Below are 22,373 nucleotides of genomic sequence, written 5' to 3' on the forward strand. Positions count from 1 at the left end.
TATTAATTAGAAGCACAAATGAATTGAATGGCTAGTGGTAAGGTGTAACACCCAAGGTCGAAGAGGGTGGGGAGTGGATGTAACACTTGAGGCCTAAGAGGGCAGAGAGTGGTCGTCGAATTCACATCAGAATGAGAGAGATACGGAGGTTGTGCAAGGATGAAACTACATGGTTGAATGAAGGATTATAAGGATTGATAGGTACTACATATATCAACAAGATGCATCTTCTTTTCAGTAGACTAACAAATAAGAACTTCATAGTTAAGTGTGTTTGAGTTAGAGGAGTATTTGGATGAATGACCTTTTGAGAAGTTTCTCGACAAGCGTGTGAGTGAGAACAAAACATATTGAAAAGACTGGTAATCTTGAAAGCAGTCTGGGGCATTATGTAACACACCAATTTAGAATTATTGATTATTTTATTTATTTATTTATTTTAATTGGTATGAAATTAACTAAATAATTATTTTGTGTGAATTATGTGAATTAATTAGTTGGTTGAGTAGAATTAATTTAATTAAAATAATAGAAATAGAGAATTAGTAAGAATAGGGTGGAAAGTGTGAATTAATATAAATAAAGAGGAGCAAGAAGTAAGAGATTTAGTTAGTTGGGTCAAAGATGTAATTAGAGAGAGATAATTAATTATTTATAAAAACAGAATATGTGATGTGAATTAACAAACATTTGAATGATAAATTTGTTTGTATGCTGATCTTGATTATGTTTGTCATGGATTGATTTGAATTGTAATGATAGGTGATTATTTTATGGTGTATTTTGAGTTTTGATGAAAATTTGGTGTTTTAGGGCATGATTTTGGGTGATGAAATCATGAGGAAGAACTGTAGTTGTGTCGATTTAATTATGTTTGATTCAGTGGTGATTTTTAGAATGTGATTTTGAGAGTTTTTGATTGATTAATTTGAGACTGGTATGAGGTTTGAAAGGTTGGAATTGGATCTGCAATTGTAACAGAGAAAACTATTTTTTTAGAAAATCCTTCTGTGACAATAGATTGCACCTTAATTGCAATCGATTGCACTGGCATAATTTTTGTAAAATCCTTTAGTGACAATCGATAACACTCTGATTGCAATCGATTGCACAGTGTAATTTTGAGAAAAAACTATTTTGAATTAGTCGACATATCCCGACGATTTTAGTTATAACTTTCATTCCGTAAGTCCGATTTGGATGTCGTTTGAAGCGTTGGAAAGACATCACACTGAACTATACAGTGGTGAGAGTTAGATGATTGAACTATGATTATGTGTGTACTGTTGTAGTTTTCATGATGATGAATTGATGTGGTAAATTGCTAATATAACTGCAGGCTGTTTGATTGTCATGTTATGAACATGTGGGTTAAGATGCAAGGTTTTGATGTGACACTATCATGTTGATGTTGTATAGAAAATTATGTGGTTTGATGTGATACCGTTTGTGTTGTTGAGTTATTGTGATGATGCATACTTTCATTCGTGCATCATGAGTTCTTGTTATTGTGAAAGAGGTGATTACAGATTTCGACGTTGGTGATCAGTAATTGTCACAAGCTTGACGTTCAAGCTTGGAGCTCGGTGTGGGGCTCATGGGTTCGGCAGATGGAACCCGGTTCATAATGAGAATCATTGTTGAGGTCGGTACCGCATGCATATGAGTCTATAATGTCGTTAAGAGTCACATTACATATTGATTGTGTATTATGGTGAAATGGATGAAACTTGAGTACATGTGTTGTGGTGTATAGTGGATTATGTTTGAACTGTATTGTATTAAATCTAGTCTGATTGTTTATGCGCCATTTATTATTTGAATGTATTTCTCACCCCATTTACTTGAATGTCGTCCATGGACATCTTATAGATACTCACGAGTAATTTTTGCAGTAAGTGAAGTGTTTAATATCGAGGTCGGGAACGTTTTATTTGATTATTCTGTTGAAGTTTAATATTCCATTGGCTTATGTTGAAGTGTTTAAGAGTTGAGTTAATAACTCCTGTTGTTTGAGAAGTTTTTTTAAAATAAATTTTAAAGAATAAATGTTGAGTTTATCTTTATTTATCCGATTAGGATCAATACCACCACTGCAATGATACCCTAAGTGAATGTGAGTGGCGATGACAGGTGTTGTAAGATGTTAGTATACTCTGTTGCATGTTTATTTATTGTTGAATGATTTTAGAGGCTTGTCGTTGGTGACACCTTAAATTGTCGTATAATTCTTAATACATAAGTTTCAGGGTTTAGAGTGTTACACGTTACAAATGCTATCAGATTCAGACCTCTCCCAATACGATGTGGTTCGGGGACAAACCAAGCGGAAGCTAGTGGGCATATAATACCCGAGACCGAAGAGGGAGGAGAGTGGATGTAACACTTGAGACCTAAGATAACGGAGAATGGTCACCGAATTGACATCGAAATGAGAGGGGTATTGAGGTTGTGTAAGGATGGAATTGCATGGTTAAGTGAAGACTTATAAGGATTGATTGGTATTACATATACCTAGGGGTGTGCATGGTTCAAAAGCCAAACCAAATTGAACCAAATATATGGATTAGTTTGGTTTTTAAAACCACTTTGACGAAACCGGTTTATTTTGTTTAAATTGATTTATGTTTGGATTGGTTTGGTTAATAACCGGTTTGCACTAAAAAAAAAATTGTTTGGATCAATTTCAAAACCAAATTTTCCTCAAATTTAATTTTCATTCCAACAATTTCTTAACTCTATCCAATCGCTTTTGAAATCAATCACTATTTATTGGCGAAGAAAAAATGCAAAATATTTTTAAATTTTAATCTGAAAAATCAAAATTAAGTAATTGCCTAAAATTCTCATATATACATAATTCTCTTTTGTTTCACCTTCTCAAAAAATGTTCTCTCTTTATATAGTATTTTATAGTTATCATTTTCATGACTTCATCAATCTTCACTTTCATTTTACAAAAGTGGAAGAAATTTCTTAAAGTAAACATGAGTCTAATGAATGAATTAACTTAAGAAAAGAGGCAACTAATTATATAATTTCAACCTACCAAAAAAATACTTACTATATTATGTTGAACGTGGGAGGAGAGACTAAACACGTCATTTTGAGACAATGAGTTTAAACACAAAGCTCTATTCAAGAAAATGTAATTAATGTGTTTTTTTTATCTTATCATAGAAAACAATATTTATGATTTTTTTTATTAAATATATATTATTTTAATTGTCAGTTATGAACAAAAATAGAGAAAAAATAAAACACATTATGTTTGAAAAGTGGACTAACCATTCATATGTTCGTTTTAAAAAGTGGATATTGATTTTTTATGGTTTTAATAAAATGGATATGGGTTAGTTTTCAAATCAAATAATGTGGGTTTTTAAAATTGGTGCACCATATTTTTAAAAGTGGTTCTTATGAATCGGATTTTTTGCACACCCCTACATATACTAACAAGATACATTTTCTTTTCGGTAGCCTAACAAATAAGAATAAGAATTTCATAGTTAAACGTGTTTGAGTTAGAGTAGTATTTAGATGGATCATCTTCTGGGAAATATCTCGAAAAACGTGAGTGAGGACAAAATATATTGAAAAGATCTATGTCAATTTGTAGGATCAGTCATTAATTCTGAAAACATAACGTGATGTTACATAAGCATCTATGTGTCTCACTTAAAGGTGAAGGGTTTTAATCTTACTTCTATCACATGTTGAATTACAAACAATAATAAAATTTAATCAAACACACGGCATTTTATTGTTCATTATTTCAAGTGCAAAATTGAATCTAAAAGGTGATTCTTCACCGAATGACATGCTTCTCTAACTTCCCTATAAATAGAGAGACACTTTGAAAAGAGAAATTGAATCTAAAAGGTGATTCTTCACCGAATGACATGCTTCTCTAACTTCCCTATAAATAGAGAGACACTTTGAAAAGAGAAAAAAATATGAAATATAACTTGTTTTAATTCATTTCTCTCATATTACAATTATTTATCAAAAAATAAACTTAATGTATTCATGCCATTCACATTAAAGTATTCAAACTACCCTAAAAAAATCTGTGTTAATCCCTATTTCATCTAATAAATAATAATTGGTATGGACGAATTGAATCTAAAAAAAAAAGTATGAATTCCATCGCTTTAAATTTTCAATTGCGAACTTCATTCATCAACACATTATTTATTCTAATGGTGTTACATATTTCCAACAATCATAAATGTCCAACAAAACCTACAATTAAAATATACTTAAGTATTTAAATGCAAGTGCTTTGAACTATGATATAATCTGATTAAGAACTTAAACTACAATTCTAGCATCTACATAAATACAACACCCAGTAACCAGAAAGATGTAGCTCTTTCAATGTTCACAGTTTCAAGGAGAACACCACCTATCTTTTGTACAACTTAACCATGACAACAGGACTTGAAACTCAAACCACTAACTAGTATTACAGAACAAGTTTGATGTTTGACAGACCAGAACTGAATTAATATTGTCCTTTGACTCATTTACAATGGATTAATGCATCACAGGAACTAAAATGCATGATGATACTTTGCTCCATATTCATGATACAAAATGTGAATAGCCTAACCAATCTCACCCTCTTCTACATCATTTACAGTATTTGGAATTGACGGTGGCTCTCCCTCCTCCTCTTCATCGTCAACTTTCATATATAACCCTAGTTGTTCCAAGGGATTACTACTACCAAACTTGAAACTGCCCAAGCCATCCTGAGGGCGATCAGGACTTGTCTCGTCTACAGAACTGGGTAATTGCTCTGCAGGTACAGCTCTAAGCCTTTCCAAATCTTCGAGAAAACGAGAATTCTCATTGATTTCAACAGTCTTCTCCATCTGCATAGAGACCAGTATATGCTCCAATAAAATTCAGAACAAACATGCAAACACTTGCATATCTCAGCAAAATAGACACTACTCATTTACCTGTGTCAAAGCTTGTCGTGCAGCTTCCCTGTCGAGCTCTACCTTTCGTCTGGCTTCAGCAGCAGCTTCCGCTTCCACCTGCTTTCGAGCATCTTCAGCCGCTATTGCTTCTGCTTGGAGCCTTGCCTTTTCTGTTGACAAACAGTTGGGTCAACAGGATAGATTACTTAGCACTTAAGTTGAACAATTAGCATGGAAACACCACTCTTTATAATAACAAACAAGTACAAAAGCTCACTCACCTTTCCTTTGCTCCATCTCCATTTTCTCCCTTTCCAGGCGCAACTTCTCAGGATCTCCCTTTTCTCCCTGACCTCAGCCAAATTTTATTGAAGCAAATCATATTCAAATTTCACACAACAATCAGAAGAGTGTGATACTAGCAGAGTAAGTTTCACATTTCTCAAATATGACATGTGACTTACTTGTGTGAGTGTCTTTTCTCGAGCTTTCAAGATAGTATCAACAAATCGATTCTTCAATATTGCAACTCGATAAAGTTTATCAGGGGAGACCTGCCTCTCAGAAGGACCACTGTCCCCTATAACATTTATAAGATTATTTGTTTGTAGTCATCTAACATAACAATAAAATCTTATATGGTCCACGCACACATACCATCTTGCTGGAAATCAGAGTCAGAAGGACTCCGTTTGTCCTGAGAATTATCCTCAACTTGATCTAAGCCACTGACAGATTCTGTAAGAAATAAAGGATAAGAATCTATGGTCAAGAAGTTTAATCATGATATTAAAGACATGGCTAACGAGCAATAAGCACAGACATAAAAGTTTTACGCAAGATTAATAAATGAAAAAATATAGAAGGTTTCACATTAAGTCATTGTTATTGAAAACAAAGCTCATAGATACTACTACTCTATTAAAAAGGAAAGAGACCACAAACTCTACTAGTGATAGGAATTCAGCAAAAAGAGAAAATAAAGGAACATGAGACAAAAGATAAGAATACAGCATTATCTCCCTAAACAATGTAACCAGCATAGCATCAACAATAACAACAAAAGCATTTCTTCACAATAAAGGGTGTCTAATAAACAACTTTTTTTTTGCAATTTAACTAATTGCTTATTGCATAAGTGCTTACCATATGCAAATTTATGTTATATGGGCCTAAACTCATTAAGCTATTTGTATTTTCAACATTTGTTTAAATTGTTTTCCCTGTAAAATATAATTTGGGAGTCAAAGAGTAGACAAAGGGCAATAGGGGTAACCAATTGAAAAATCAAGGGTAGTTCGATTTCGGAAATTCAAACCTCGGAAAACCGATCCAAGAAAAGGGATTTTTCATGGTTTGTGCATTTACTTAGTTATGTTTCTTTCCTACTCCCTCCTTCACACCCCACCACCACCTGACCAGTGGCTACAGCCAACATCTCCGCTGGATTGGAACCCCTGCCAGTGGCAAGCAGAGAACATGCGCTGATATCTCAACCAATCAACTGAGACCTATGATTCCATGAACCAGTAGCCACAGCAACAGACAAAAGTTGGGACTCAGGTAGCCACCATCTCCACAACCTAGTCTCACCAACATTGCTAAGCATGACACCACTAAAATACCGCCAGTCACCATTATAGCCATCTCTTTTGTAAAAGTTGGAGCTGTGTCTAACAATCTCTTTCACTTGTGACCAGAAACGCTTGCTATTTTGGTTCAGGATTCTTCTTCATGCTTACAATGTCTATACTGCAGCTTACGAATTGCTAATTCTGACAGGTGACCATGTGCTCAATTTTACCCATTTCACCACCATAATTTTGATTTAGATAGTAATATATGGTTTTCTGGACTTGAACTGAACATTTTACTCTTTCATTTTGGGTTCCTTTAATTACTTCATTTTTCTAAATGTTAGGCCTATTGTTGTTTTATTATTAATCCAAACTACCCTGCCCAAAAAGAATGAGATCGGGCTGGTTTGATTGAAGTTGTGTATCATTCAAAAATACGAATCAACCCAAACCGGTTAAATTTGATTGGTTTAGACCCCAAAATACCCCTCACCAGAAGCAACCCAACCTGTATCTCATTCTACAAAAGTTGTTTCCGTAGCTATCTTGAAATATTTATTTAATCAAACTTATTAAAACAGTTAATGGGTGTATCACAGGCTATATGTATAAAATCTCTTCCAACCACTTATACAAGTGCTCAAATCAAGCAATAAGCCCACATAAGCTTTAAATAAGTGCTTCCAAATCAAGCAATAAGTGATTCTCAAACTAAGCAGTTATGTTGAAGTGAGTATAATGTTATCATCAACTAACATGATCCTTCTCCATTGAAGCGATTTCATCAATAGTTCACCTATTACACAATCTTATTTAAAGCTACCAAACTTATGCCACATATCTAAGAGTACATTTAATGAGAAAGTCACCTAGAGTAATAGCAACAGGGACAGATTCTGATATAGGCTTTGATACCGACTTACACCAATATTTCACCACAAAGTTTTGTCTTCATAAGTCAAAACAAAAATCGCACTACCTCCATCCCTATATGTGAAGATCCCATTGACCAAAACACACGGATTATGAAAAGTACTTTTTTACATTAAATGTGCCAATAATGTACATTCTCTTCCCAAAATTAATCTTCGATTATTAAGAGAGTGAAATATGAATATTTTTGTGAAAAAATAACTAATGCATCTTGTAATTTGAAAAGGGTCTTATAGAAAGGACAATAAAATTTTACAAGGGGGTCCTATGTATAGGGACAAAGGTAGTAACATTTACCTAAAGATAAACTCAAATATTTCAAAAAACTTCTATATCAATGAGAATCTACAGCAACAAATTTCTACAATATGGTAAATAATCAAAATGGATCTTCAAAAATATCAGTTAAACAAAGGCAACTTTACCACTCCTGTGATGTAAATAAATAATAACACAAACAATAGAAGTTACCACACAAACATCAGTTCAAAATGTCATGATAATTGGACAACATATCCACGGTCTTACATATAACACTCTCCTTTCTCATACACTTTTCAATGTGGGACTCTTGTGTTACTTTCCAACACCTTCCTTCAAGTCCAAACAGGTCTCATTTTTTTGACCCGTTTGTGACTTGCATAATAGTCTCTCTTTTTTCTTCCAGGTTTGTCCTGAATAGTACCGAGTCGTGTGGGACTCTTGTGTATAGAAAGTAACACAAGAGTCCCACATTGAAAAGTGTATGAGTAAGGAGAGTGTGACTTGCATAATAGTCTCTCTTTTTTCTTCCAGGTTTGTCCTGAATAGTATCGAGCCGTGTGGCTACTTGTACCTTCTACTTTTTTGTTGTCGAGTCTCAAGGCCCATTCAAATTTTAGTTTTTTATTGTACTAATGGACATAGCTTTAATACCTGTTGAAATTTAGTGAGTGAGCTCATTTTGTGTAACATTAAAACCCGCTTATTATTTAGTTCAATTGTATGGTAATTTAAAATGTCATGACATTTGGACCACATCCCCACAGCCTTATATATATACACACTTTTCTTTCTCTTATGCTTTCCGACGGGGGACTCTTGTGTTAGTTTCACTTTACAAACGGCAGACCATACAGAACAACCTTTATGTAGCTAAAAATGACAAACAAAGATACATCACTCACGATTTCTTTCAAGAATATCAGCAGCCCTGATCTTATCCTCCAACAGAGCTTTTGAACCCATAATTTCTGGTACCTGAATAAGAACCCAAATGAATCATATATTTATAATACAAAATAATGATGTAAGAAAATAATAACATTCACTGAATAAACATAACCGTGCCTTTGCTCCATTTGCTGGGCTTGCTTTAGCATCATCGGATTCACTATCAGAAGAACTACTAGAGTCTGAATCTGCAATATACACATTAGAGTAATAAATAGATGTGTGTTTTGTTCTTTTTGTAAGTGGTATTATCAACATCATGGTATGTGTTTTGTGTGTTTAGATGCTTCTTTATTTGCTAGTGTGGGATGAATTTGGGTCAATTCGATTGAAGTTCAAAAGAGATGCAAAGAAAAAAGAGATGATATTGAATCCTCCTAAGATATTTAAGATATGCAACAGTAACTGCTTCCTGATTTTATGGTCCCTGTGAAGCACGGGTACTCCATTTTAGGCGAAGTACTAGTACCGGGTTCGTACCGGGTACCGGTACGCGTAATGTACTCGTATGGTACGTACCAAACACCGTACCTATTTTTTAAATAATTTTTTTAAGTCGGTACTCCAGCGGATACATATTGGGTACGCAAACTCAATTTTTTCTTTCTATTGGTATAGTTTTAGGCTTTTTTTAATGGACTTTTCTAGTGCTAACATAGAGTTTGGCCAATTTGATTCGTTGCAAAAACGGTGGATCTTGAAAACAAAGGAATAGTGGATAATTTATGGATCTTCAATCCCTAAACTTCAATCCATTGCATTGAAACTCCTTGCACAGCCAAGCTCTTCATCTTCTGCTGAGAGAAATCGGATATTTATACTCGCGTACCCGTACTTTGGTTTTTCTAAAAATGTCGTATTCCGTACCAATACCCGTATGGGGTACGTACCTTTGCAACGCAGTATGGCCCTATAAATACCTGTATCACTCACCCAGAATGGTAATGCAAAAGTGTTTTTCAGATTGAAATTTCTCTCTCTACTTTTCTGAGTTTCTAGAGCTCTATTAAGAGGGAATTTAATTAAAAAATATATTTCCCTAAACCAAGTCTGAAATATATCCTATGATGAAATCTTCAGAAATACGGAGAACCACGGTTACAGAATTCAAGAAGTACCATCGGAATGGCCTGGACTCAGACATTTGTTCTCTCTGCAAGTTGTATCCTTTTCAACCTTCACATCAGGATGGTTTGAAACAGGGGGCTCACTTCCATCAAGGTCCTTTTCAACCTTCATATCAGGATTGCTTGAAACAGGGGGGTCATTTACACTAATTTCATTTTCAACTTTCACATTAGGATCGCTTGAAACAGGGGGTTCATTTCCACCAATGTCCTTTTCATCCTTCACAAGAGGACAGCTTGAAACAGGAGGCTCATTCCCACCGATGTCCACTTCTTCATCGGCCATACCATTGCCTATAAGTAGTAGAACAATGTTTGAAAAGTAAAAAAAAAAACTGCTCCACACATGCAGACACACAAACTCAAAAATGTACCTTTAAATGGTTGCAATGAGGAATTGCTAGGTCCAGAATCATTCAACACCTGCAGCAGAAAATATAGATTAGGAGAAGTCAAAAAGAATGTATTATTATAAGACAAAATTTCATTATGGCAAGGGAGGATTAGTGCAATACGATAAAATGTGATAATAACTTAGATTTATAAAGGGGTTAGGAAGTAGGGATGCACCTCTATTTCACACACTTCAACATTTTCTTTGTTATTTTGCTTCTCATGCAAAAAGTCATCCAAAAGCTTGCGTAATGTGAATAGTGTATCATCGCCGAGAACATCAATATCAATCTCAATCTCATCCTCTCCACAGTCTCTTCCATTTGAACTATGTTGTTTCAAGAAATCAATGATATGGACAGGTATTTCCCCAAGCAAAGACTCCAAATGTCGACCTAGATTGTGCTTCTCTTGATCCAACATAACCTTCTTAGCAGGTGTGATAACTTCAGGTTGAGGGGGCAAAGAGACAATTTTCCTCTTTTTGGAAGAAGGCATTGCTCTAGTAGTTTTCATATCTTGACTAGGGGTTGGCTTTGTAGGCAATGGAAGAGCATCAGTTTTGGACAGTTTCTTCTCTATTGTCTTCCATCTCATTTCAAAATATTTACGGAGGGTATCAGCCATGATATGGACATCGTTGCCGGGTGGATTATAGGTCATTGCATTCGAAAACGTAAGCCTCACATCACCGGCAAATTCCAAAGGATCTGAGTATGCTCCTGCATCAATCTTGCTTTTTATTGTTCCCAAATCCATAGGATGCTTAATGATAGTGAAATAATCAGGAAGGTTCAACTTCACCGCATCCACAGGGGTGTTGAAAACCCAACCATACTGGTGACTCATTAGCCGTGACAACAGTGAATCACAATCTTTTATTAACAAAGAATTCGCAGTGCTTGGCAAACAAGTCTTCAAGGGAGTCTCAAATTTTCCAGAAGATCCCCGATTCCATCCGCGCGGCTTATTACTCTTACCCAATTGTTTCAATTTTTTCCTAGAGTTTTCCACTTGATGATGTCTGGTAATGGTGTTTCCATTACTACAACTAAGAATATCACTAGAAGACGACAGCGTAACACCATTCGATCTCTGTATCTCAATTCTCTTCTGAAGCTGCCGAAGATGTTCAAGCTCAGATCTCAGACGTTGCGCCAGACCTTTTCTTTCAATTGATGACAATTTTGACAAGGGAACAACATGGATGGAAGCACCAAACGCACCGCGGCGGCTTGAGTTCAAACTAATAGATTTCCTTGCCGGTGCACCGGAGTCTTCGGATACCGTAATTTCAGTGTCTATTTGGCCTGATGTTCCTGACCCCTCCGATTCACCAACTGTATCAAGAGGATTACCAAAATAACCTCCAGGGACCCTATTATTTGCCATCCTAAGAGGTGTAACAAATTACCTAGCTTCTACCACACAGCTTGATTTCTTTGAAATGGAAGCTACAAGCTGAAAAGCCTGGGTGAATTCAATCAGTAAAGGTCAAAAGGATAAGCACGTGTTCTGAAAAGCACGAGCTCATCAACGATAACCCTGTAGAGAGGGATATGCACAAGTTGAGAGAGCGAGAGTAGAAGAGAAGAAGAGAAGAAAAATGTGGAGTCTTACCTTGGCTTTCGTTTTCTTCCAACAAGATTATGACGCCGACCTTTCTCTGCAATTTGCATCACTCCGTCAAACACTTTCAGCCGTGAGATGTAAAATCAACGGATACCATGCGCCTTTGTTTTCATTGACAGGTGCGACTTTTGGTATTAATAAATCTCTAGATACTAGAGATATGTAATTACTACATCATTTTTCGGTATGTGTCCTTTTTTTTTTTTTAAATATTAAGACAATTATTCCCTCCATTTTTTTTATAAGTGTTAATTTTTTAATAATTTTTTTATTTCTTTTTAATTATCATCGATAAAGTTATAGATAGAATTAAATATATTTGGGTAATGCTAACTTGTGTCCTATGACACAAATTAAAAAAGTCACTTATAAAAAGTTTGTATTGGAAAATATAATTAAAAATTAATTTTATGCTTTTATTAAAATCAATATACAATTTCCAAGATAATATTTTTTCATTTGGTTCTTAACTCGTGTTAGGGGCACAAGTTAGCATTACCCAATATATTTTTGTCAAAATTACTTTTAAGTAATTATTACGGAGAGAGAAAAAGTAAAATGAATGTAATAAATGATTAAGGATATTATAGATAAAATGATAATTGTTATTTAAAAATAACAATAATGATTAATTTTAATGATATGTGTAAAAATTAAAAAATAACAAAAAGGAATTGAGGGAGTAATAAATTTTGTTATTTTTAATACTAGTAAAGGACCCGTACGTTCGCACGGGTCGCGCAAGTGCAATAATTTATTTTAAAAAAATTAAAATATAATATATTTTTTTGTTTATATATATATATATATATATATATATATATATATATATATATATATATATATTATATATATATATATATATATATATATAGTTGGATCAACGTACACAAATTTATTGCATAAGAATTTTTTTTAATGTAATGGATGTTAAATGATCAATAAATGGGTTCAAAAAATTTCCACAAATAATTTTTTCCAGTTTGGGATATAATAAAGTAAAACATTATTAATTTATAGTAATATAATTTGCTTAATTTTTTTGTATACTATATTAAGAAAATAATCAAAAAATATAATACAAAAATATTTTTACAATTTATTGATATATTGATATATAATAAACATTCCATTGTTAATGTTATGAATAAACATTCCATTTATCATTGAGATTTTGGACATAAGAAATAAAAATATATTTATTTAGTAATGGATGAAATTTTCCAATCTGTTACTAATTTGAGGTATAAAAGCGCAAATATTAACCTTCATAATAAATGATTATTTAACCAAAATACATAAACCATGTAAAAGAAATACCAGAACCTCATTTGTTTTAAAATATAGTAATGAATACTACCAAATGTTAAAATTAATTGCAATTGATACAGTAAGGTTTAATGCAACAAAAGATATTGAAACAAAAGGTTCACAATTTTAGTTAAAATTGTGAGAAATAAGTCCAGCAACAAAAATGATTTAACTTCGTACAATTCTTTGGTCCTTAAAAAACTGGGTTTATACAAAATCTGCCCGCAACCTTTTAGGAAGTGATGATTCATTACCCTGTAAAAAACAATTACATCCATATAAACAAATGTTAAAACATAATGTATATTTTATACAACTCATTCAATAAAATTCTAATAATAAACAACGACATTTGTTGATATAATATAACTAATGAAAAACTTACGTTCTATAAGTTTTCAAAAACTTCTTTAAACACGACGTTTGTTGTAGAATTCAATGGATGGTTATCCTTGTCATGGATTAATATCTTAAGCCCTTTTTGCTTTTGACCCTTGATATTGCAACATATAGTTGACCATGACTAAATACACTTCTAGGCAAATACAATCCAACATAATCCAATGACTGACCTTGAGATTTGTTAATTGTCATAGCATAACATATAGTTATGGGAAATTGCCTTCTAGTCATTTTGAATGGCCACGGAGATTGTGTTGGAGTCATATTCATTCTTGGAATATAGATAACCCCTCCAATATTCTTTTCAGATATAATCTTTGCCTCGATAACGTGGTTTGCCAATCTTGTAACTATAAGCCTTGTTCCATTGCAGAGACCTTCAGGTTGATCAATGTTTCGAAGCAACATAATAGGGGTCCCAATCTTCAATTTAATCTTGTGGTTAGGTAGACCGGAAGTTGTAAGTGTATTCAAAAATTACGGGGTCAAAACATCAAAAGCTTCATTTCCTTCACCGTCAAAAGTGTCTACAGAATCTGAACTTAAATATTCCTTTTCTTCACCTTTGGGAAATTTTTTGAAATTTTATTATTATAAATCTATGTTAGTACATATAAATATATGAATGTATCTATAAATATGTTTACAATGGATAACGCATACCTGGTATGAATCCCAAAACGTATTGATTTATGATGTCAACCGTTTCAATTGTTCCTGCCAATATAGCTCTTGATTGCAAAAATTCTGGATTCTTGTAATTGTTAAGAAAATTCGGATATGTTTCACTAACAATGGCTTCTAGTGGATCATCATAGTTAGAAATTAAGAAATCATTTGGAATAGGAATATCCGTGTAACCATCGTTAGGTTCTTCCAATTTCCCATCGCCAACTTTTAATATCCAATTAGAAAACAATTCTAATTCATATGTACTTGAAGTATTGCCGGCTTGTTGGAGTCGCATGTTCTTTGTAAGCTTCAACACAACACAATGATCCCAGATGTATGATGAATTTATTGTAGAATGTATTATATCTGAACGGCTGCCCCTTGGTACAACTGGTAATATTTGCCGAAAATCTCCACCAAATACAATTACTTTCCCTCCGAATAATTTGTCAGAACAATTGGAACGCCCCATTATGTCTTTAAGGGTTTTATCAAACGCTTCAAAACAAAATTTGTGTGCCATTGGAGCTTCATCCCAAATTATCAACTTTGCCATTTTTAGTAGCTCTGCACGATCACTACCTTTGTCGATATTACATGTAGAAGACTCCATTGTAGGTATTGGAATCTTGAACATTGAATGAGCCGTTCGACCTCCTGGAAGTAGTAGTGAAGCTATGCCCGATGAAGCAACAGTTAAACAAATTTGTTTCTTTGATCTTATGTAGGAAGCTAGAGTTCTCCACATGTAGGTTTTCCCTGTGCCACCGTATCCATACAAAAAAAAAATACGCCTCCTTGTTGATTGTTTACTGCTTCCATTATTCGCTTGAATACACCTCTTTGCTCATCTAATTTAAAAAAAATACATAGCAAACATGCAGTGAATAAATTAATTATACATTAAAAAAAATTGTAAGATAAAATCATACTTTAAAAGTTAACTTTATAAAATTATGACAAAACTTACAAACATTTAACATATTTACCTGTAAGATTTAAGAACAAATTATTGTATTCTTGCAATTGTTCGGCTGGATTGTAACTCCGCTCTTCGTATATGAGCTTATTTCCCAACTGCTCAACCACATATCCACTTGGATAAGGCATTCCAGCAAATTCCTTTAGACTTCGGCTCTTCCTTTGAAGATTTCGTTCAATCTCAATTAATGTTAAATTCATTATCTCTTCATCCGACAACCTCAAACCTTTATACAATAGTAATTATAAGTGTAAACTATAAAACAAATTTACTTTTAAGAATCAAACAAATAAATATAATAAAAATTCACAATATAGGAAAATAATACCTCTATTGTTTGCAATTCGCTGTTGAGCATATAGTATTCCATCAGCTAAGAGATGACATGTTTTACTCCATACATGTCTTGGCCTGTTAATGCTGCCTGATAATAACATGTGAACAAATAGTAATCTCAAATATTGACCTGAACCCCAATGATTTGCCTCTTTAATAGCTGCAATGAATTCTCTATCATCGCCGATAAAACCCATAGCAAAACAGGCATCCCAGAAATTGGATACGAAAATTGGGAGGGCATCTACCGTTGTTAAATTGATTGTCCACTTTCGCACCGGGAGATGTAAATGCAAACATAACGTTGTACATTCGAATTTGTTGTTGGAAATTTTTTGATTCACATGATTCGTTGTCAAACAACAGATGTTGTAGAACTTTAGGAGCGGGTTTTAACAAAGGTAACTGAACTTTTCCTGATCCACAACACATGGAAAATTTAGGATTGGACGCATGACGACATTTGTTTTTCCTTTCCGAATACCACATATTTGCACCACAATATTGACATTCAATGACAGGATCCCCTATATCATAGTACCCTCCTGATCATCAATAGTATTTAATTCATATGTTAAATGAGTTGTATTTCATAATAATAAAATATTATTTATAGTAAATCATTTTAAAATACCTGATGTAATTTCAAAAGTTTCCATAGCATCTGTTCCATTAGACATTTCATCTTCATCAAAACTTGAATTTGTTGCTGAACTGTAACCTTTTGACATAACATTTATTGTGTTAAGAATATTGTAATATTCTATGACATATCATAAACAAATTAACTCAAATGAAAAATAATTAAGAATATACCGTCAGATTCATCATTCATATTATCGTCTCCACTATCAGATGCAAAAAGCTCATTGAGTTGCAATTCTGGTATTGGATCTTGGTTTGATGTTGTTGCAGCAAATGTATTGTCAAACCTCTTAGATAAGTTAATTCCTAATTTGGTAATGTTTCTGCTAGATATCCTTTTTGATCTGATATTATTATTGGTACTTGGCTTAGTCTTTAAGGACGAATGAAGTTGACGACTTACTTCAACGTTGGCTATACCACGACCGTCATTTAGTATGTTTGGCGAAAGTTCTGATAGTGGTATCCTCAAAGCTGTTGAGTCATTGTCGCGTCTTTTATCAAATGTATCGTTTTCTTTTAGAGCAGTTTTCAACCTCTTAGATTTCTTGTCATCAATAACACTCTTTCTATAAATTCTGGCTTTTGCAGCATTCTTCCTCCTCAAAATAGTTTTAAAATGTAATTCTTCATCTACCATTTTGAATATTTTCTATTATAGTACTCACTCAGGCTCTATAATTCAAAATGATCATACTTGATCATACATCTGAAAAAATTACACATATATAACAGATATTATATATCTTCATCATTATAAATAAAACAAAAGATATATAATTTTATAGTGAATAAAAATATCAAATGTTCACCTGATAAAAAACATAACTTACATTGCCATGGCTTTATTTGAATAAAGTTTTCTTACAGCTTTTGCTCATTCAACATGATAAGTTCATTTCTTGAATTTGGAACAATACTTGAAATACTAATGTATAATATATAAGGTACATGTTAAGAATGCATCATTTCTATATATATATATATATATATATATATATATATATATATATATATATATATATATATATATATATATATATATATATATATATATATATATATATATATATATATATATATATATATATATATATATATATATATATATATATATATATATATATATATATATATATATATATATATATATATATATATATATATATATATATATTTTGGTACAAAACAAAAAGAAAGATCAAAATTAAAATTCACATAAGTAGCTCTTATTTTAATCCATAAAATAGATACATAACTAATTTTAAAATAAATGAAAATAAAAAATCACCAGAGATGAAACATAAAATTTAAAACATAAAAGCGAAAAAACTTTATACAAAATCACCAAAATCGATAATGCAAAATCGAAATAGATAGAAATCAAAATAGATCTAAATCTAGAACACAATAATTAGAACTTAACCGAAATAGATGAAATCAAAAGTCAAAATAAAAAATCTCCAAAATCAACAAATTTGAAAGATATGGAATCAAAATCAGGAATATTATAACTTGCCATTGTCACCATGCTCACTTTAAATTGAAATTTTAAATTGAGATAGAGGAAAAATAATGGGTTAGAACCAAAATTCGGGGATGAAAATAGTGTAAATAAAGAAGGAAAAAGAATTAAATGAAATTGATTTGGTTATTTGAGATGGATTTTGGAGTAAAATAGAGAATGCACACATATTTATGAAAATGAATTTTCTGGATTTGTTTAAGAAGATATAGAGAATACATAGTGTTTATGAAAATAGTTTTTTTGGATAAATCAATAATGATTTGTTTGTTTACCGTGATTCAAATAGAATTGACATAAATGTGAATGGAAGAAGGCCGAGAAACTAAATTGAGTTGACTCAAAGCACCCATGAGAATAGAATGAGACCTTAAATCAAATAGAAATATTGTAATGTTGCATAAATTATATTTGTAAAAAATATATATCTTCTGAAAAAGGAAGGTATTCTTGTACGAACAAACGCAAATATATATATATATATATATATATATATATATATATATATATATATATATATATATATATATATATATATATATATATATATATATATATATATATATATATATATATATATATATATATATATATATATATATATATATATATATATATATATATATATATATATATCATTTAATTTTCGACTTTGTAAAAAAGATAAGATTGATAGATGAAAAAAAATAAAACCTCTTACCTTTTCTCCTTTGTAACTCTGACACACAAATGCGCTGATGGATGAACAAGTAACTGAAATTGAAATTGAAACGAAAGGATTGTAATCAACCTAAAATATATATATATTAGGTACGAAACAAAAAGAAAGATCAACATTAAAATTCACATAAGTAGCTCTTATTTTAATCCATAAAATAGATACATAACTAATTTTAAAATAAATGAAAATAAAAAATCACCAAAGATGAAACATAAAATTTAAAACATAAAAGCGAAAAAACTTTATACAAAATCACCAAAATCGATAATGCAAAATCGAAATAGATAGAAATCAAAATAGATCTAAATCTAGAACACAATAATTAGAACTTAACCGAAATAGATGAAATCAAAAGTCAAAATAAAAAATCTCCAAAATCAACAAATTTGAAATATATGGAATCAAAATTAGGAATATTATAACTTGCCATTGTCACCATGCTCACTTTAAATTGAAATTTTAAATTGTGATAGAGGAAAAATAATGGGTTAGAACCAAAATCCGGGGATGAAAATAGTGTAAATAAAGAAGGAAAAAGAATGAAATGAAATTGATTTGGTTATTTGAGATGGATTTTGGAGTAAAATAGAGAATGCACACATATTTATGAAAATGGATTTTCTGGATTTGTTTAAGAAGATATAGAGAATACATAGTGTTTATGAAAATAGTTTTTTTGGATAAATCAATAATGATTTGTTTGTTTACTTACCGTGATTCAAATAGAATTGACATAAATGTCAATGGTATATCTTCTGAAAAAGGAAGGTATTCATGTACGAACAAACGCAAATATATATATGACGAGATGCCCTGCAAGGCGAAAGACGATTCCTACTCCTAAACCGCTGAGTGATGGGCATCTCTAATTACCTATGACAAGATGACCGAGGTTGCGTGCGCCGCTCTGTCAAAGCTTGATTCCAGGTTCAACTCCCAGGCGTCGAGATCTTATTCGTTTGTGAATCTTTCTTTTTCCATGCTTTTTCTTTGGTCAACAACCAAGCACAGCTCTCTATAGTTATTCACTACTCCGTGCAGGAAATACTCTCTTTCTGTCTTGAGGGAAGGATTTTTGGACTAAGGGTACCATGATACTTTCTGTTTTGTCGAGCCCCGCTTTGGTCTCTGGTTTGATGGTTGCACGTGCTAAAAATCCGGTACATTCCGTTTTGTTTCCCATCCCAGTCTTTCGCGACACTTCAGGTTTACTTATTTTGTTAGGTCTCGACTTCTCCGCTATGATCTTCCTAGTAGTTCATATAGGAGCTATAGCCGTTTCATTCCTATTCGTTGTTATGATGTTCCATATTCAAATAGCGGAGATTCACGAAGAAGTATTGCGCTATTTACCAGTGAGTGGTATTATTGGACTGATCCTTTGGTGGGAAATGTTCTTCATTTTAGATAATGAAACCATTCCATTACTACCAACCCAAAGAAATACGACCTCTCTGAGATATACGGTTTATGCCGGAAAGGTACGAAGTCGGACTAATTTGGAAACATTGGGCAATTTACTTTATACCTACTATTTTGTCTGGTTTTTGGTTTCTAGTCTAATTTTATTCGTTGCCATGATTGGGGCTATAGTACTGACTATGCATAGGACTACTCAGGTAAAAAGACAGGATGTTTTCCGACGAAATACTATTGATTTTAGGAGGACTATAATGAGGAGGACGACAGACCCACTCACGATCGACTAAAAGGAAAGTCGCCCGGAGATATTGGTTCAAATCCAATTAGTGAGATGGCAGTGATCTATAATAGGAAGAATTCTTCTGCAGCTGATCCAACAGTAAAAGATTATCTTTCAACCGAGGGGCATTAGTCAATCAATGAAAAGGAAGAAGTTGTTTAGTTCAAGAAGTAGTTTGGCTTCCCTTCCCGAATGTTGGTTTGGAGTTGATCCAGTCCAGAATGCATTAGACTGACTGCATTGGTACCGAAACATCTGATCAGGCCGTTTGGGGTATATGATATGACAGGTCGTTGTACTAATGATCGGTAGGTGGGACTGATACCTAACTCGGGTATCTATCCCTGTGGAGGGCCCCCAATCAATGATCAGATATGTCCATGGGATTAGGTATGAAATGGGCCATACCAACTTGTTGCTTGAACAAGTCCTAGTAGTAGGGGTGTGAATAGCTACCGAGCGAGTGTAATACGCACAAAGTATAGTACTAGAGTGTAGTTTACCGAAAGGATAACTAGAGCTAATAGAATGACATCTGAGGATAACTGAATGCGTTTAGTCCCTTGGGGATGGGTCTGCATGCACTCAGGGGCTCTTTTTAGCACTTTTGAGGAAGTGAAGACGAATAGTCGACTTTGTTGCCTGCTTGACGGCTTTCATCTCCTGATGTAAGAAAAGGTGTTCTATCGCATTCTTTTAGCTGCAAGGGAACCGTCTGTAGTGGTTGAAGTAGAGCCAAGCAGCGATGGACTAAGCGAGTCAAATAACGCTGGTGCGAACCATGTTGGATGACGGGTGAGGGTGAGAAAGAAGTCCTGCTCTGCTGCCCTGTGTTAAGCAAAGTGAGTTTACTTCGTTTCAGGCCATGTTATTCAGTCTCATGGAACTAAACTCTTAGATGCAGCATACAGCCGCCTCCATCCATCGACACATCCGCCCTGCTTAGCCGCACTGTTCATCTTGAAAGGGAGCCGCGAGGTGCTGTCATGTCAAGCCCAAGGTTCGTTCTACTGCTGTCAAATTTCTGCCATTTACACGGGGGGTCTTCTTGCAACGATCTTCGTTTCTTCAGGAATGGTGTCGGTCAATTGGTGTATAGGCCATCTCGGTCCAGTTTAGAATTGACCTCTCTTTTAAATCCCGCTTCCTTGTTAGCTGGGAAACCCCTCCTCTATGAAGCAGAGAATGATCGATCGAAGACTGAGAAGATAGAATAAATAATATGTTTTAAGCATCGGTTTCGACATCGAATGAGACTTATCCAGGGAGCAAAGGGAAAAGGAAGACCGAGTGGGATCCGGGAAACTAGCGGACTGATCACTAATAAGGCTCCGTCCATCTGAGGAGGAATGCTGCTAAGAGCGGATATGCCCCATCTCTCGAGAGAAAAGTCCCTAAACTAAAGTATTCCTCCAACAGGTAATTCGTCGAAAAGACTAGCATCGTCTTTGTCACAAAGATGTGGAACTTCGATATAGAAGCTCTTTCGCCGCTAGTAAGCGGTTTAACCTCTCCTTTGTTCACTCGTGTCCCTTACCAAAACAAAACGTTAAGGCACTGCAAAGGCATAAGAAAGCATATAAGATAGGCTCCAACCAAAAAAAAAAATAAAGAAGGAAACTAATGCTAATGGATCCGTTTTTCTAGATGACATAGCCCTTGAAAGCCCTATTATGAGCAGGAGAGGATTGGGGCAAAACTAGAGGGGAGAGCTATTGAGTCACTACCTAAGAATATATCTTTTTAGCTTACAGAGGATAAGGATAAAAAAGATATTTTTGAAAGCGCTACGATATAACTCTTCGAGGCATAGCGACCTTCTTTAAGCCATATTGACGCCGTGTCAAAGACTCTTTATTCTAGGTTAGCTCTCGAGTAAGCGAGAAAGAAAGCATTCTTCGCTCCATGAAAACAAGTAAGTATATCTTTAGTGAGCAAGAAGAATAGAATGCTCAACATCAACAGGATGTACCTTATCCCTTTGGCCAGTCCAGTCCCTCTTTAGCATCTCAATAATTCGCGCTGTTCATAAAACATAAAAAGAGTTGGTGTCTTGGTTTGCGCAATTGAAGAATAAAATTAAGGGCTTGTTCTCAGATGCCCATAAATTGCCCATTTGCAAAAGCACTAGGCATAGAAGGGGCTGTTATGAAGAGTTGTGCAAGTGACATTTTCAACTAAAATGATAAATAAGCCAAAAGCGCACTTTAGATATACTATACTCTAGCTTTAGAGTTATAAGCTGCGACGGTGGAAGTAGAGGTTTAGGCTT

General features: G+C 33.6%; 2 protein-coding genes and 1 pseudogene across 4 annotated transcripts; 1 reads left to right on the forward strand and 2 right to left on the reverse strand.

The window, feature by feature from the left end:
- Positions 1-4,355: 4,355 nt before the first annotated feature.
- LOC127128115 (transcription factor GTE8) lies at positions 4,356-11,948 on the reverse strand. 3 transcript variants are annotated; one of them, XM_051057363.1, is made up of 11 exons: positions 11,794-11,947; positions 10,351-11,718; positions 10,155-10,203; positions 9,772-10,074; positions 8,771-8,841; positions 8,608-8,680; positions 5,589-5,669; positions 5,396-5,511; positions 5,213-5,279; positions 4,971-5,101; positions 4,356-4,880 (listed from the first exon to the last, which is right to left on the reverse strand). In XM_051057363.1, exons 2-11 carry the CDS (start codon positions 11,563-11,565, stop codon positions 4,611-4,613), a joined length of 2,376 nt encoding a protein of 791 aa, XP_050913320.1. In that variant the 5' UTR covers positions 11,566-11,718; positions 11,794-11,947; the 3' UTR covers positions 4,356-4,610. The 3 variants fall into 3 exon arrangements, with proteins under 3 accessions (XP_050913320.1, XP_050913322.1, XP_050913321.1); XM_051057365.1 differs by lacking the exon at positions 9,772-10,074 and having other exon boundaries at positions 11,794-11,948; XM_051057364.1 differs by lacking the exon at positions 11,794-11,947 and having other exon boundaries at positions 10,351-11,790.
- Positions 11,949-13,504: 1,556 nt separating this feature from the next.
- Positions 13,505-15,398, reverse strand: LOC127131624 (ATP-dependent DNA helicase RRM3-like; annotated as a pseudogene).
- Positions 15,399-19,290: 3,892 nt separating this feature from the next.
- On the forward strand, positions 19,291-20,108 carry LOC127129380 (NADH-ubiquinone oxidoreductase chain 6). The gene has a single exon (XM_051058582.1). It carries the CDS (start codon positions 19,491-19,493, stop codon positions 20,106-20,108), a length of 618 nt encoding a protein of 205 aa, XP_050914539.1. The 5' UTR covers positions 19,291-19,490.
- The last annotated feature ends 2,265 nt before the right edge of the window (positions 20,109-22,373 follow it).

This window comes from Lathyrus oleraceus, chromosome 3 (assembly GCF_024323335.1).
Source record: "Lathyrus oleraceus cultivar Zhongwan6 chromosome 3, CAAS_Psat_ZW6_1.0, whole genome shotgun sequence".
Taxonomy (NCBI): Eukaryota; Viridiplantae; Streptophyta; class Magnoliopsida; order Fabales; family Fabaceae; genus Lathyrus; species Lathyrus oleraceus.